General features: G+C 36.8%; 1 protein-coding gene across 9 annotated transcripts in view; it reads left to right on the plus strand.

Moving 5' to 3' along the window:
* The window catches only part of LOC124776292 (mitogen-activated protein kinase kinase kinase kinase 5), a 305769-nt gene that overhangs the window by 256434 nt on the left and 33455 nt on the right, over nucleotides 1-15880 (plus strand). For all 9 annotated transcript variants that reach the window (XM_047251199.1, XM_047251204.1, XM_047251200.1 and 6 more), the window contains 2 exons: nucleotides 8734-8938; nucleotides 13665-13933. In XM_047251199.1, the coding sequence (XP_047107155.1) occupies nucleotides 8734-8938; nucleotides 13665-13933 (474 nt within the window). The remainder of the gene's footprint in view (nucleotides 1-8733; nucleotides 8939-13664; nucleotides 13934-15880) is intronic.

Here is a 15880-nt window from a genome sequence, read left to right on the forward strand (position 1 = left end):
AAGCCTGCCTCCATGATACTGAGTTAGCCTGTCTTCCTGATTCTGAGTTTTAAGTCGATTCATCGGTACAAGACGTCACTGTGAATTAAGTAATATTGTCAAATTTTAATCTCAGCCTCATCTGAATACATTGTCTTTATCATTTTTAACATCTCACCGGCCTCTTGGTCTGCTTTTGTGATACTATGTAAAAACCAGTGAATTTGTACGTGGTGTATGTCTGTGCAAACATCTTTCAAATTTTGCAGAAGACGTGACATTGCATCAGGTACCACATTTCTTTCACCTGGAATGCATTGTATCTCAAAATTGTATTCTTGAAGGACGAGATCCCATATAGCAAGACGATTATGCAATAATTTGCAATTAAGCGGAACTATTCAGAGCCCCATACAATCGCAAGTACTTCACTTTCAGTCACATTATATTTCCTTTCACATGCTGACAAAACATGACTTGTAAACATGACCATCTGATATTGCTCTTTACCATCTTCTTTGACTATCTGATAGAGATGGACAGCAAGTCAAAATTCACTGGCATTCGTCCAGAGATGAAATGGTTCATTAAGGTCTGTCAGATGCAATAGTGGAGCTTCTAAGAGGTGTTTCTTTATCTCATCAAACACTTCTTGTTGTTCTGTCCTCCAGGTCCAAACTGAATCCTCCTTTGTTAATACCAGCAATGCAGGTAATGACAAGCAATGTCCCTTCAGAAATCGGTGACAATACCTGTGAAAACTGAAGAAAGATTGAAGTTATTTTTTACAAGTTGGTACTGGAAAATTTCAAACTGCTTCTAATTTCTTTGGATCTGGCAAAATACCTGCTGATAAGATAACATGTCCCAAGAATGGTATATGGTTCCTCACGAATTCAGACTTTTGAAGGTTGAATGTGACTCCAGCTAATCTATCTGTACCTAAAACTTTATTTAGCTCTTCCCACAAAGTAGACACAGTCAGAACATCATCAGTGAACACTATTACTTCCTGTAAAGTTCTCCAGGAATCTCATCCAAAGGTCTAACAAATGCTGCTGTTTTAAACCAAATGGCATCCATTTTAAATGGTAACAATGTACATTGTGCAAGAATACAGTAAACTTTCGGCTTCCCTCCTCCAGCTCTTACTGCCAAGAGTTACCTGTCATACCCAAACTAATAAGGCATTAAGTGCCAGGAAAGTTTTGCAAAATGTTGTCAATATTCTCCTCTTAGGGTAAGACACTGTGATGGATAACTGATCATCCAAAACAAGTCTGACCAAGCTGTGTGTTTCAATTAGTGGATGTACGGATTGCAGTATTCATTGCTAATCTCTCAGTTATATCATGTAATCTCCTTCCCTACAGCTTCTCTTCTAGTTATTGTTATTGAATATGATTTGTTTTTAAATGGTTCATGTGCCTGCACTTTGACTTTCACCTCCCTTCATCAGTTGAAGTTTACTTGAAAGTGCTTCAATGTGCACAGTTAAAACTTCTTGTAATTCTTCTCTATAGGAAGTAGGTCTACTTTTCTGTGGTCCATTATCCTTTGCATATATGTAATGTCGCATCAGTTCCATCATGTATGCTTTAAAAAAAATAAACACCACATGCTGCAGAGGCTACGTCCTTTTCCCTGAAAAATCGAATGAAATTAACCTTCAATACTTCACTCTTATTACAAATACTTAAACTTCTTCTTTTGTAATCAATCCTACATCATCTTTCTGCCAGCCAGTCATTACCGAAAGTTCAATTCACAGTCAAAGGATCAAGATACAGCTCAACCATATCATAGTATCTGTCTAAAATGTTGCACCAACCGAGTGCCTACCCAATGACAGCGTGACTACTAGCCCAGTTGCAGTAACTATACGCATGCTATTCACAGGGAAGACAGGTATTTCGTCTATTTCACAAAGATGTTCATATAAATTCTTGGAGATTGCTGTGGTATCACTACCAGAATCTACAACTGCTGTCATTTTCTGACTGTTTACACTGAGTTAAGCCTCCACCACAACTTGCACATCTTCTCTCAGTAGTTCAGTTTTAATGTGTTCAGTTTCACACCTGATCATTTGTATTCTCACATCTGACCCCTTAAACTGTTCACATATTCTGGAGTGAGTCGCATCTGAAACTACTACTAGTTTGCCAGTAATCGGGCACATTGTCAGTGTCTGTTACCTGTAACTCAGAGCAGTGAATGGTACCAAACGCTTCCATCATGTACTACATGCTGATTTCCATCTACCAAAATTATTTTCCCTCCTGTCATCATTTCAAAACCAGTCATCATTGCACACACACAATTTCATGAGTGTTCATCTCTTCATGTGTCATTGTACCGCTGATGACTGTCATTTTGTTGAGTCCGCAGTGGGTATCCAAAATTATCTTGCTGTGGTGTGTTGCATCACTGCAAATGTTGCTCTCAATGAGTCATATTTTGTTCCAAGTCAGCAGGCATTCCTTCAGTTCAGTCTCTTCCAAACAATCAACAACCCATAACAACTTGTCAAAGTCATCAAAAGTTTGTGAAGCTAATTGTTTTTTTTTATTTTACATGGTAAATGCTTTATCAAAATTGTGATTAAATCGTCATCACTAATAGGATTGTCCAGATACGTCTTACATTCCCATCATTTCTGAAGAAATTTATGCATCAGCCTTTCATTTTGATCATAGTTGAGCATCAAACATAATTTTACTTTGATGCTTCATTATTTCTCGCACAACCAATATTTGTGAAGAAATGCATTTTCAGAGTTTGCAAATATAGCATACTGATTGGATACGTGATCTATCGCCTGGGCTCACATCGTATTACAGAAATATCAGTTTTTCTGATTCATTTCGAATTCATGCAAACACAACTTTAAATTGTTTCATGAAATCCATGGGTTGTAATTATTTGTGGGTATCAAAGTCCTTAAACTGTTCTTGACCAAGCATGTTATTGACAATAATGTTTGTGCAAAATCTTGTACCAGAATATGAACTACCTCATTATTCATTTGTTTCATAATTTCCTGCTGTGGGCTAACTAGCATCTCTAGCTTAGTTACACCTGCTGTTATCTGCTAACAGTGCATCATGACCTCAAGCATGAACTCACATTGTTTCTTGTCGAGCAATTTGCTACATTCCTGCAAAAAATTATTGAACTGACTATGCAGTTCATGACAATGACCTACTGCCTTTTGATCCCACATTTGGCCAAATCTAATTTCGATGTTTGACTATGTTGATCGAGTTTTTTTGTTCATATTTTCCTCATAATTACAGATTTTTTTGTTCAAATTCCACTTATTATTAAGTTTTTTATCCAGAATTTTTATATTACGCTTAGTGAATGGTTTGTTCAAATTTGTGTTCATTTTTTGTATAAACTGCATTGGCACTTCCCCTTTTCCATAGCATCAACATGATTGTTATCTGTCATTGCTTCAGGTGGTTCTACATTTATTTGAAAATTTTAACTTTCATTTTTTGCTGCCTTATCATTTTGAATTCTGATAGTCGGTTTTGACTCATTAATAATATACATTGCAACAGTGTCCTAATAACACTGTCATCTCCATTAGTTACATTACTATTCTCAGTTTAGCTAGCCATTGTTATTCAAATATATACAGCACAAGCAATTTGTAATAAAAATAATTGTTCACTGTCTATATTCATTTTCCTGTCCAACTTTCTTTGGAAATCGAGTTCACACTGAAAATACCAAATTCACTCACCATACATTGACACTGGCAATCGGGCTCCAGATCCAAAGATTGTAGCAGGATAGGGTGTCCTTGTCACCAGTCTGCATACATGGCATGACCATTGTTGGTTGTAACGTTATGGTTATACTTGCCACCTCTGTAAACTCTATTTATTAAGAAACACATATTCCAGTGACTCTTGTTTTAGGGTAGCCGATAATGTTGGATCCAATTAAGAACAGTTATTGCAAGAAGATGACGAACACTAAGACTGTCAGAAGTACTACACTTAGAAAAAACTTTTAAATATTTACAATTCAACAATATTTCGCTTACCACTATGTGACATCAATCTTTTCACACTGAAACTAAAGTTAATGAATGATCATATGACAAACAAATTAGCATCCTCAGTGCCAGCTCGCAAATAATCTCAGTCCAACTGTTCTGCCCTGAAGCCCAGATTGAATTCCCTCTCCACTTGACTGCCAGGCTGAGTGGACATGCCCAACAACTGCAGTCAGACTTTATTCAAAACATTGTCACAAGTCAGCGATTACTTTGAAATTCTACCATGGTGAAACCAGAGGTAGCTGCAACATAGTCACTGCGATTAAGCAAGTTGATAAATTTACTCTCAAAGGTTACAGTAATAGCAAATATCTTGACATATGATGATATAGGATCCTCACTATCTTTCATGGCCCCTTCGGATGCAACTCAGAGTACTCCACATTGTCTGAGACATGTCATATCCATTGTACTTTTCCTGAATGTAGGACAGTGTCTGGCATTGTGAGGATAATAATAGCATTGGATTCATTTTTAGCAAGAATCCTGGCTGTGATAAAAGTGGAATGTTGTGATACTAATCTTTTTCACTTCACAGGGACTACATCATTCAATACTGAAAGGTCGGGGTTGTGAACAATCTTTTGAAACTCAATATTCACATAGTGGCATACTCTCTTCTGTCTAATATTAGGAGATGGAATGTGACTCAAAATAGGTAACCCATATCTGCTAGTAGATCATATTGACCCAATAACAATATGCATAGATTTGTTAAATAGTACTTTGATCTTTTTCGCTTATGGACTATTAATAAGCCATACAGATGTACGGTACTCTGCAGTTGAGGATACACTCCGAGTGCTGATACTCAAAGAGTGTATACTGATAGTGCCCAACTAGTGCTACAAAGTATATGTCATTTCTGTTTTTCAGCTTAACTGGTGTTTATGTCAGGTACTCCTTGAAGGAAAGTGTCCTGTCTAATGTAATTCCTAGGTATTTTGGCTGTATGTTATGACAAAGTTTGTCTCCCTCATAACAGACATCAGCAGCTTTGTGTGCCGATCTATTGGACAGATGAAAACATACAACTTCCATCTTATTTGAGTTATGTTTTAATCACAGTTTGTAGGTGCATTGGCTTAAGATCTCTAGATCAAAGTTAGGATTACTTCAGTTGTTTCGAATGTTTTGTGTTGGGTAGCTACATCCTCATAGCCAAACTTTCTGGACTGTGTTGGAGTAATATCAGAGATATATTAAACAAGAGAAGAGCAAGGATACTCTGTGGTATGCCATTACTCAGTACTTACAGCTTGCTAGTGACTTTTCCTGCAGTAAATGTTATCATTTAGTCTTGTTGGCCGCCTGCATGGAATAAGTTGTAGTAAAAGTAGCCCTTGCCTCCAAACTGTAATATGCTGCACTTAGATCAACAAAAGTAACTGAAGTTTTGTGCTTCTTTTCTTATCCTGCTTCAATGAATGATGTTAATGATAAGACTTGATGAGTGCATCTCCATCCTGGTCAGAATCCAGCTTGCTCAACAGGAAGGATCTGAAAGATTACTGGACTAATTCAGTTGTATAGAATTCGTTCATTTAACTGACAAGTAGTGCTCAATATATGACTGGCTGGTCTCATAAGTTACAAAGTTTGAGTATTGCTGTGATTTTTAACACTTCTTTTTTTGTGGGATTGAGCCATATATCGTAAAGTCAGAGAAGAAATCCGCCAGCCATCTTTTTGCATATTTTTCACAATGCACAAGTAATTTGGGATGTATTCCACCGCTTTCCGTTGTCTTTCTGTGCTTCAGAGTTTTAAGAGCAACCGAAGTTTCAGATACAGAGAATATGAACTTTATCCTTTGGTGCTCTAGATGTAGACAGTAAATTGATGACATCCTATTAGCTGATGTATCACTGTTGTCACTTACTGTTATTTTGTTTTTACCCAACTTCTTTAGTAATTACCGTGCTTCTGTACTTGATGTTTGAAAACTGAATGACCCTATAGTCTCTATCCAAATAGTACACCTAGCTGTATCTAATACTTTAAACAAAGAATTTGCGGAACTTCACACAGCTCACTACCAGCTTCTATATGCTAGAAAAAGGAGGATCTTTCTAATACAAACATTATAATTTAAGAGAGAGTGTTTTTGTATGTGTATTTCTCAACTTAATTACCTCACAACATATAGTTCATAAACTTTCCAATGTTTCAGTATTCTAATTGAAGTAAGATTTGCCTAACTAGGCATAGTAAGCACCTGTGTCAGCTTCAACCTTGTAATTTAATTTGGAGCTTCATTCATCTAGGCATTTCATCATATTTGATAATTGCTAGCCATGAAATCAAAAGAATATGTAGGGCATGCAAGTGCACTGAAGTGAATGTTTTACCATTTTGCAACAACAGTTCAAAATGTGTGATGGCATGTTGTATTGTTTGAAAAGAACATTGTTCTTTGCAAGATATCAATGTTAAGTGTTAAGTTTGTCCAGCAGTGAAATATAATACTTCCTCATGAGTATTCTGCCATCATGCGGGGAGTCTGTGAGCAGCACTCTGTGTGAATACAGGGAAGTGGTAGCTATAATTTTTCCTGCAGGTGAAACTGTTTTTGCTTTCGTTGGGGCAGTTTTTCCTATTTCCTTCCACTGATGTTCCATCTCTGGTGAGTGGTAATGAATTCATATTTCATCTATTGTTAGAAAAATTAGACAAACTCTCCTGAACTGCATTTAAACAGCTCCAAATGCTCTTTAGTGATGTTTATTTGAATGGACACAACAACCATGAACAAAAAGATTTGTCATACAGAAAACTTCCTGTTAAATGTGGCAATTATATATGGTAGACACAGCCATAAAAATCTTTGCATTTCGTGCAAGGTCACTTACTGTCAGCTTGTGGCCATTGAGTAAAGTGTTGTGAATTTTTGCCACATGCTTGTTGGTCATATAGGTTTTGTGCTCTTCCTCTATAACGAAACAATGGAAAGTCTCGGTTAGAATACCAGCAATATTATGAAAAGGATAGACTGCTACTCATCGTAAAGCTGACACGTTGAGTTGCAGACAGGCACAATGAAAAGACTGTTGCACATTGAGCTTTTGGTTAAAGCTTTCTTCTGAAAAGAGAATACACATACATTGACACACTATGCACACATGACTGCTGTCTCAGGTGGCACCATCCAGAATGCCAGAGCAGCCGGAGATGATAGTCACGTGTACATGAGTTGTTCTTGCTTGTGTAGATGTGTGTGTGTAGTTGTTTTTCAAGGAGACTTTGGCTGAACACTCAGTGTGTAATAGTCTTTTTGTTGTGCCTGCTGCAACTCAGCATATCATCTTTATGGTGAGTAGCAATGTATCTTCCTCTTTAATGGGTGCATAACCATGCTTAAACTGAGCAGCCTATTTCAGAATTCCTTATGAATTGTTTTGTACATGTAAGCATTTACATTCTTGCCACAGATGGGCTACAAGACATTCATCTCTTAAGCAAATGTGCCATCTAGAATAATATTTTTGAAAGCTCACAGTATTTTGGCCATATTCACTCCCGACATTAAGCAATTCTCCTCTCAGATGCAATCATCTCCAGAAACTTCAAGTAGCCGTCGGCCACATGTCAAATACTTTTAATTTGTGGACAGCGGCTGCTAAAAGTTTCAGAAGATGCTTAGGTCTGATGAGTGAAACCAGTAATAAAAGCAATTTGTATGCAACTTGTGACTGCTCCACAATTATTTCTTACAGTTGATGTTCCCCCTTATAGTCAATTTCTGCCCTTTTTGAATTAAGCAATTTGAAGTGCACCTGATGGCGTAAACCCAAAAATTAGATTTCGTACTGCAATAAATGTAAAATAATCTTATTTATCAACAAATAACTGAAGGAAGGCTGGAAAGCAATGCACATATTTTGAGGGAAGCAGCTTGTGACTTTTCTTGCAGGTAAAGTCCTAAATGTCAAACATTGAAAATTAAAACAGTAACTCAATACGGAGCTATTTTCACTGATGTCACATTGTTGCTCACCTTGCATTGACCTACAAGTATTGAAATTATATGCCTTTAGTCGGAGACAGCTTTGTTCAACTTTTTGTGTTAAAGCATAAATGTTTATTAGGAAGAAACAATAGCATGAAAAGGATAGTTACTAATCCCAATAAAGTAGAGATGCTGTGTAGCAGACAAGCACAATGAACAGACTGTCATAAAATGAGCTTTTGGCCAACCAGGCCTTCATTGGAAATACACACACACACACACACACACACACACACACACACACACACACATGACCACAGTCTGTGGGTACTGAAGCCAGAGAACTGTGGTCATATGTGTACGAGTTTTTCATATTTGTGGGTGTGTGTGTGTGTTTTGTCTATTTCCAACAAAGCCTAGACGACCAAAAGCTCATTTTCTGACAGTCTTTTTGTTGTTTCTATCTGCAACTCATCATCTCCGCTATATGGGGAGTTGCAACTATCTGTTTCATGCTATTGTTACATTCCATCTGGATTTTCCATTGACATATTAGGAAGAAAATATGTACTTATTACTACAATCAGAGTAATTCTAAATTTCATGTTTTTTGTGTAATACTTAATTAGTGGCTGTGCTCCAATGCCATGTAGCCTTTTATAATATTTTCATGAAATTTACATAACATCACCTTCTGCCTCTAGTTTCCATAATTTATTCATTTTCTAAGGTGTTCAATGGCTGTCCATTGCGTATACATTGTACTGCAAGTTGGATTCATCCGGATACAAGAGACCAACATATTCTAATAGGTGCAGAAGAAGGAATATACAACCTGAACTTGAATGAATTACATGATGCAGCCATAGACCAATTGTATCCTCGAAGAACCATATGGATGTATGTTATTAAGGACATACTAATGTCCCTTTCAGGTGAGAGCTGTTTTAAACTTTCATATTCTGGATGTTATATACTGGCTATTCCTACTTGAGCTATCAGATCCATTTTTTGTGGTGTTCCCAAAGATTGTTTGGTGTGTGAATGTATTTAACCCAAAGAAAAATTACTTATGTGATTTCAGTTGCCAACAGTAAATATCATTTTGACTTTTTTTGTAAAGAAAATGTTATGGCACTTGCCCATGAAAGCCAAAGGTCCCGAGTTCAAGTCTCAGTCCGGTACACAGTTTTAATGTTCCAAGAAGTTTCAAATGTTGTTTTGGTTGTAATTAAATGTATCCGCTTGTAATCTCCCGCCTCCTTCCTTCTTACATCTATTGTCTACATTAAACAGTGCCCCATCCAAGTAATTAATAAGCAAAGTCTTTTATAAAGATTTGAGAGGAGCGAAGATTACAATAAAATTGCAAGTTTACTTAGCTTGTCATGTTGATGTGGATCCAGTTCTTCTTGTCTAGGGGTCTTACTCATGAAGCTGAAAATTGAACATCGTGTCCTCACGGTTGGTTTGGACTAAATAAGTTGGAAGATTGTTGTTGCAGAACTTTTTACGTAAATACATTTTCCATTGATTTTCTCTAATTTTAGTATGTCATATAGTATTTTGATTTTTCATATTAACAAAGCCGAAATTACATTGTTTGCACCTAGTATACGAAACTTCCAATCACGTCAGAGGCAAGCTTACGACTCTCAACTGTGGAAATAACAATATTCTAAAAGGTTTACAATTTTTCTTAACAAATCAATTCCAGTAGTGCTCGAGACTGATAATCACTGAATGATTACATATCATACACTAAAATCCAGTTTTCATTGCAAATATAAGTTCTTAATGACCAGTCTTTTATGAAAGATTCTTAATAATGATTGTTTAAATTTAAAAAAATTACAAATTATTCTTTTTCATCTTTATGTTTTATGCTTCTCGGAAATGCTTTTGGAATGTGCATCTTTGTTTTAAAATTCACCATGTCTGGGAATCAAACCTGGGCAACCTAGATGTCAGGCAAACATTCCACTACAGAGCCACACAGCCTGTTGATAAAACAACCTCACTTCTAGGTATTAATGATAGTCACAAAACTTCAAAGTCGATTATCTTGAACATTTTGTAGAATTGCATCAAAACAGTTTGACAGATTGTTCTGAACTTCACATACCATAAATATAAAAAAATACAAAATCTCCAATTGCTGTGTGGTCTCCTTGTCAGTTCATTCCACTTAGCAAGTCTTGTAATCCTCCCTATGTGTTACTACTACTTACAGTTAAAGTATGTCTAGATCATTACAAAGTCCCCTCTAGCTCGTACTGTAGCTTAGACTAAGACCTCTCAGGAGATTCTTATTCCAGTATGGGGAGAAAGCTGATTCTTCTAACCAGATAACATGTTTATGAGCTATATTTGGAAAGTAATAGTCAAATGCTAATATTTAAATTTTGGCAGTTTAGAACGAAGCTGCGAGAATGCAGTGCCATTTGTTGAGCATTTATGAAATCACAGAAGCTATGGTTTTAATTCAGTTGTCATTTCACTATTGGTGATAGTAAACAACAATGGCTTTAAAATTTTTACTCCCATCAGTTGGAAGTGTTTGCTGTAATTTTTTGTTTGAAAAAGGATCTGCAGCTGCTCATTTCCATCAAGAGTTGTGATTGGTTTATTGATCTTCAGTATGAGTGAAGGAAAGGAGTTGAGACATTAATAGTCGCCATACATATGTGCAAGATGTTGAGCAGAATGGAAGCTCCAATATCCTAGCCAATTGAATTGTGCAAAAAATGGACAAAAAAATGCTGATCTGATGATGATTGATGATCAATTTTATGGCTAGTGAATTTCCAAATGTTGGATGCACCACTATTCAGACAATTTTGTAAAAGTCACCACCATGGAAAACTGTCATCCTTGATAATTCTCCATAACAATGCGCATTCACACACTGCTGTCTAGACTGTTAAAACTTTTAGACTCCTCACCGTACAGTCATGACCTCACATGCAGTCACTATCACCTCTTATTGTGCCTGTACCAAAGACTTGGTGAAAAATGGTTTGAAGATCACTGCCAATTCTCTGTCAGATAACATCTATGCAGAGGAATTGACAAAGCTAGTGCAACATTGTGAAAAGTGCTTAGGAGGGAGCAGTGATCATGTACTTGGTCTACTGCAAGCAACTGTGCTCCAAATCTCCATTCTATGCAACGCCCTTCAGATTACTCATTTGAAAACAGATTGGTGAGTTCCAGTGTTTACATCTCACAGAAATTCTTACCTTGCTTGGCAGTGTAACTTAAACTAAAAGCTGAGACACACACTGTTAGTCTTGTCTGCAATGAATGTTTTCCCACGACATTCTTATATAAGTGCTTGTAGTTATAAATTGTCTGCCACTGCTTGAGCATTATTTGTTATACCAGGAAACAACAACACACTGTTCACTATCTGTCACATTGACTGTGACAGGCACTTTATCACTTTCATAGACACCCTGTACACCTTTCATTGTGTACTTTCAAAGCAGTTGTCCCATGCATCACATTGTCACACTTGATATTTTTTTATATAATAGAGGGAAGCATTCCACGTGGGAAAAATATATCTAAAAACAAAGATGATGTGACTTACCAAATGAAAGAGCTGGCAGGTCGATACACACACAAACAAACACAAACATACACACAAAATTCAAGCTTTCGCAACAAACTGTTGCCTCATTAGGAAAGAGGGAAGGAGAGGGAAAGACGAAAGTATGTGGGTTTTAAGGGAGAGGGTAAGGAGTCATTCCAATCCTGGGAGCGGAAAGACTTACCTTAGGGGGAAAAAAGGACGGGTATACACTCGCGCGCACACACACACATATCCATCCACACATATACAGACACAAGCAGACATATTTATTTATTTATTCCATGTGATCTGGTGGTACACAGTGTGTTGCAGATGTCAGAAAATATCATTTAACATTGTTAACATATATTAACATAGGCCTATAGTATCCTAATGTATTATATTGCTCAATGTTTTCAATTTAACACAAACAGCAAGATTACACTGAAGGAAAAGTGATTGATATAGTTCTGTGTCCAGTGGATGCTTTGTTTTGCGTCACTGGAACAACCATACAAACAAGAAAACTTGAAACCTGAAACCTAATTTGTGTTAGCTCGAGTACAAGACCTGTTATACTTTTTATTTTTAATCATGGTTTTGTCTTTGATTCCACATTTTTTTTTAGTTTGTATGTGGTTCTTTATTTTTAGTGACACACCTAACATTTACAAAAATTGCAATTACCAGAAAAAAACCACCTGAATGAATCCAAACTTGGAAGATTTGTGGAACAATATGCTTAATCTTGCAGAGATGTGACATACATTTAAACCCATCAACACCTTTCCATGCGAGACAGAAAAGCCCATAAGACGTCAAGCAATTCAATGAAGAATTGTTATGTGAAGTGAAAACATGAAAGTTAAGTGCCAGCATCAAATCATAGGCATATGTGTGAGTTCAAGAGAGGGAGAATGATCAGTTCCCAGGAAAGGGGTTTGGGTAGAAGAGGGTTGTACAGAGTGAGGGCAAGACTACACACTATGGCCATGGCATGGAATGACCATCGTCTTGTCCTCGTGATCATAACAGACCACAAAGCTTTATCAACAGTATTGGCTGAACACTGGATCTGCTCAACATGTACAAAGCTTTGTGTGAGGAAGTGGAACACCATGAGCTGTGGGCTGGACTATTGGTATACATGCCCCTGACTGGTTACTGTCGTGTAGAAACACAAATACATGATACTGGAGAGTGCAGATGATTCTGGCGCTAGTGTTCCACGTGGCAAAATGGTGCTTTCAGGTGATCCTCACATCAACTTATTCTACAGTGATGACCATATATGTGTTAGAAACTTCCATGCTGACCTCAGTTTAATATCCTGCTTTTTGTAACAGGATTTTGGCCAAATGTGTATTGTGTATGTTTGATGTGTCGTTGGACATGAAATTTGATTTTGACTCCTATGTATCCAGAGAAGTCTCAGTGTATACCACAACATCAAGACGGGTTTAGATTCCCGGGTACTGTCTGTCTTTCAGGCAACTTGCCATATTTCAGCAGGATAATGTCCAGTCAAATGAGACAGAATATTCAAACCTAGTTTGTGGAATTTCGCATATTTATTATCCCAGGCCTGCAAATTTGCCTCACCTCTTCACTACTTCTTCGTGCACCTCCAACAACCACTGTTGAATCTTAGTGAATTTACATTCAGACGGTGTGGAGGAAGAAATGGCAGGAAGGTATCCGTGCCCTCTATGATTTTATTGTGCAGCTTTGAGAATTTCTCATAGCAGGGCAAGCAGGCATTTCATCCCATATTGAATTTTCTTGAAATCTGAGATCATGTTCAGTTCTCTTATGCTGATCATTTGTGTATTGCCATGTATGTAATTTGTTGTATAAAGTTCATTTCAGTGATGTGCAATCTTCTTAGCAAAGTGATTTTCACAAAAATAAGTGTAAATACAAATGAATGATTCAAGAATTATTTAATGAAGCCTTTGCTGTTCTAAATGCATTTTATTGCTCTTGGAATTTTGTGTTTCTTCCTTGTTTGTGTATGTAGTAAACCACAATATTACTAGAAGTTGAACTGAATATTGATTTGTTCCCTTTCTTTTAATGTATAGGTAAAACACCACAACTATATCGTCATGACTTGCTGGCCCTTCAGAGCAAACAAACACACAGGTTTTCTCTACATATGAACAAAATCCCAGAGAAACTAGTCCCACGCAAGTTTGCATTAACAACAAAAGTTCCAGATACAAAAGGATGTACAAAATGCTGTGTGGGCAGGAATCCATATAACGGGTACAAATATCTTTGTGGAGCAATGCCTACAGGAATATTTCTGATGCAGTGGTATGATCCACTGAATAAATTTATGTTGTTAAAGGTAATCTGCATTTTACTGATGTTAGCTATCATGTTTGTATTGTCTCCCTCACAAAATTGGTATGTCTTGGTTGGTTAACATTTGGTTTTTCATATTTTGGCCACATGTCACCAGTTTCGTTATGTTTTTTAAAATATTTTTTATACAATGTCTTTTACTGTTTACTATTGCAGTTAACATCCCTGGAGGATTCAGCTTTAGTATAATCATGTCTTTATTCATAACATACAGGGTCACAGTTATAATTTTATAATGGAAAGACAGTTTTAATGGTATTTTCTTTGCAGAGATATAAAATTTTACAGTTTCCATTTTTTAAACAATATAATTGCCTCTACAGTGTGAAATTGTAATTTTCTTGTACGTAACAGAAATTATCATCCTTATATTCTGCACTCATAATATACTAGCTGAATCGAGTTATTTTAGAGAGTAGTAGTGTAGCAGCTACTTTGTTAGCCTCAAGTTGGGTAACAATTTCTGTACTGGTGTGCGACCCCACCTTAGGTACCAACTGTGTTGTAGCCCTCCTGTCCGATCACCCATTTGGATTATTTTTGGGCACTATACTGCTGAGGTAAACCAACAACAATCAGATGTATGGAGTTGGAAACAAATACATGAAGGAAAACAGGCTGATAGGGAGCCGAAACAAGAAACTTAAACAATTGCCCAGCACCTTTCCAGCTGCTAAATCTTGCTGAGAGAAAAAATGCTACATTAATTATTTTATGTCCAATTGCATTATGCATAAAAATTTTAGCTGTCAGATAGTTAAGTGTGGTATGAATCCAGATCATAATCTTTCTTGCACATGCAGTCCTTTTTAATCTTTCAGTCTCTCATGTTGTGTGCCTCGTGGTTCAACGTTTTTCCTCTATTTCATACCATTGGTCAGAGTGAATATGTAATTACATCAATGATGGGAAAGGTCACAGTTTGTCAAATTCCTTACTTCTCCTGGAGTTATTGCTTATTATCTTCCATCTGTGCAATTCATTGTATTTCACCTACGTGTTGGAGAAGGGGTATGCTTGGTGGTTTGTCAGTTGCCAGGCATCATATATCTTCTTGTACAGAAAACATCAGCTACATTCAGGGCTAGGCTTTAGTTGTAAACCACAGTGTCTGGTGTATAATATTTGTTGAGTAAAAGCCTCTGTAGGTGTATCAGGAATGTGGCAGGTTGTCCTTGGCTCCAGAAGAAAATCATTTTTATGGACAGGTGTCAAGGAAGAAGTGTTGGTAGGCCATGATTTTATGGCTGCCTTGTTGATGCAGGTGTTCTGATATCTGCTTCCACTAAATACTGTTGTAAGAGTATTAGCACTGTAGCAAATGTTTGCAGCTCTCCTTGGATTGAGAAAATTGTGGGATTTTGTAGCTATTGAGGATGGAATGTTGGTGAATTACAATTTTTTGACTGCCTTGTCAAAAATTTTGTGGAGGAGCCTTTATAACTATTTTCTTAAAGTAGGCCTCAAACAATAAAGCTGTTATTACAGTTGTTCTACTGTGTGTTGAAAAGCTTTTCCTCATAATCAAATCCCATAAGTGAGATCTCGGATCAAGCATATCTGGTAATTATTTGGGCAATTAGAAGATGACTACAGTAATCTCAAAAGAGTACTGGAAAATTTACATTGTAGCCTCCAGATGAGCAAGAAAAATCCTGCTTCTGTGTATGCTTCAACCTGTTCATTTGTGCAGTGTACAAAAGAGCATAGTTTGACATAATTGTTGGTCATTTTTCAACAAGAGGTGGCATAAAAGGAGGTTAGAATATTAGTGGTACAATTTTTCTGATGGAGAGACACTAGTTTAGAGTTGCAAGGAAATCTTGCTGCTCAGAGAAGTCTGCTGTGACATCAGGTGGTCCTGATCTTATTGTATATAACTTTATCCATTATGAACTGTTTGGATTGCAGACAAACTTTCTTCATTGTC

The sequence above is a fragment of the Schistocerca piceifrons genome, chromosome 2 (genome assembly GCF_021461385.2).
Source record: "Schistocerca piceifrons isolate TAMUIC-IGC-003096 chromosome 2, iqSchPice1.1, whole genome shotgun sequence".
Taxonomy (NCBI): Eukaryota; Metazoa; Arthropoda; class Insecta; order Orthoptera; family Acrididae; genus Schistocerca; species Schistocerca piceifrons.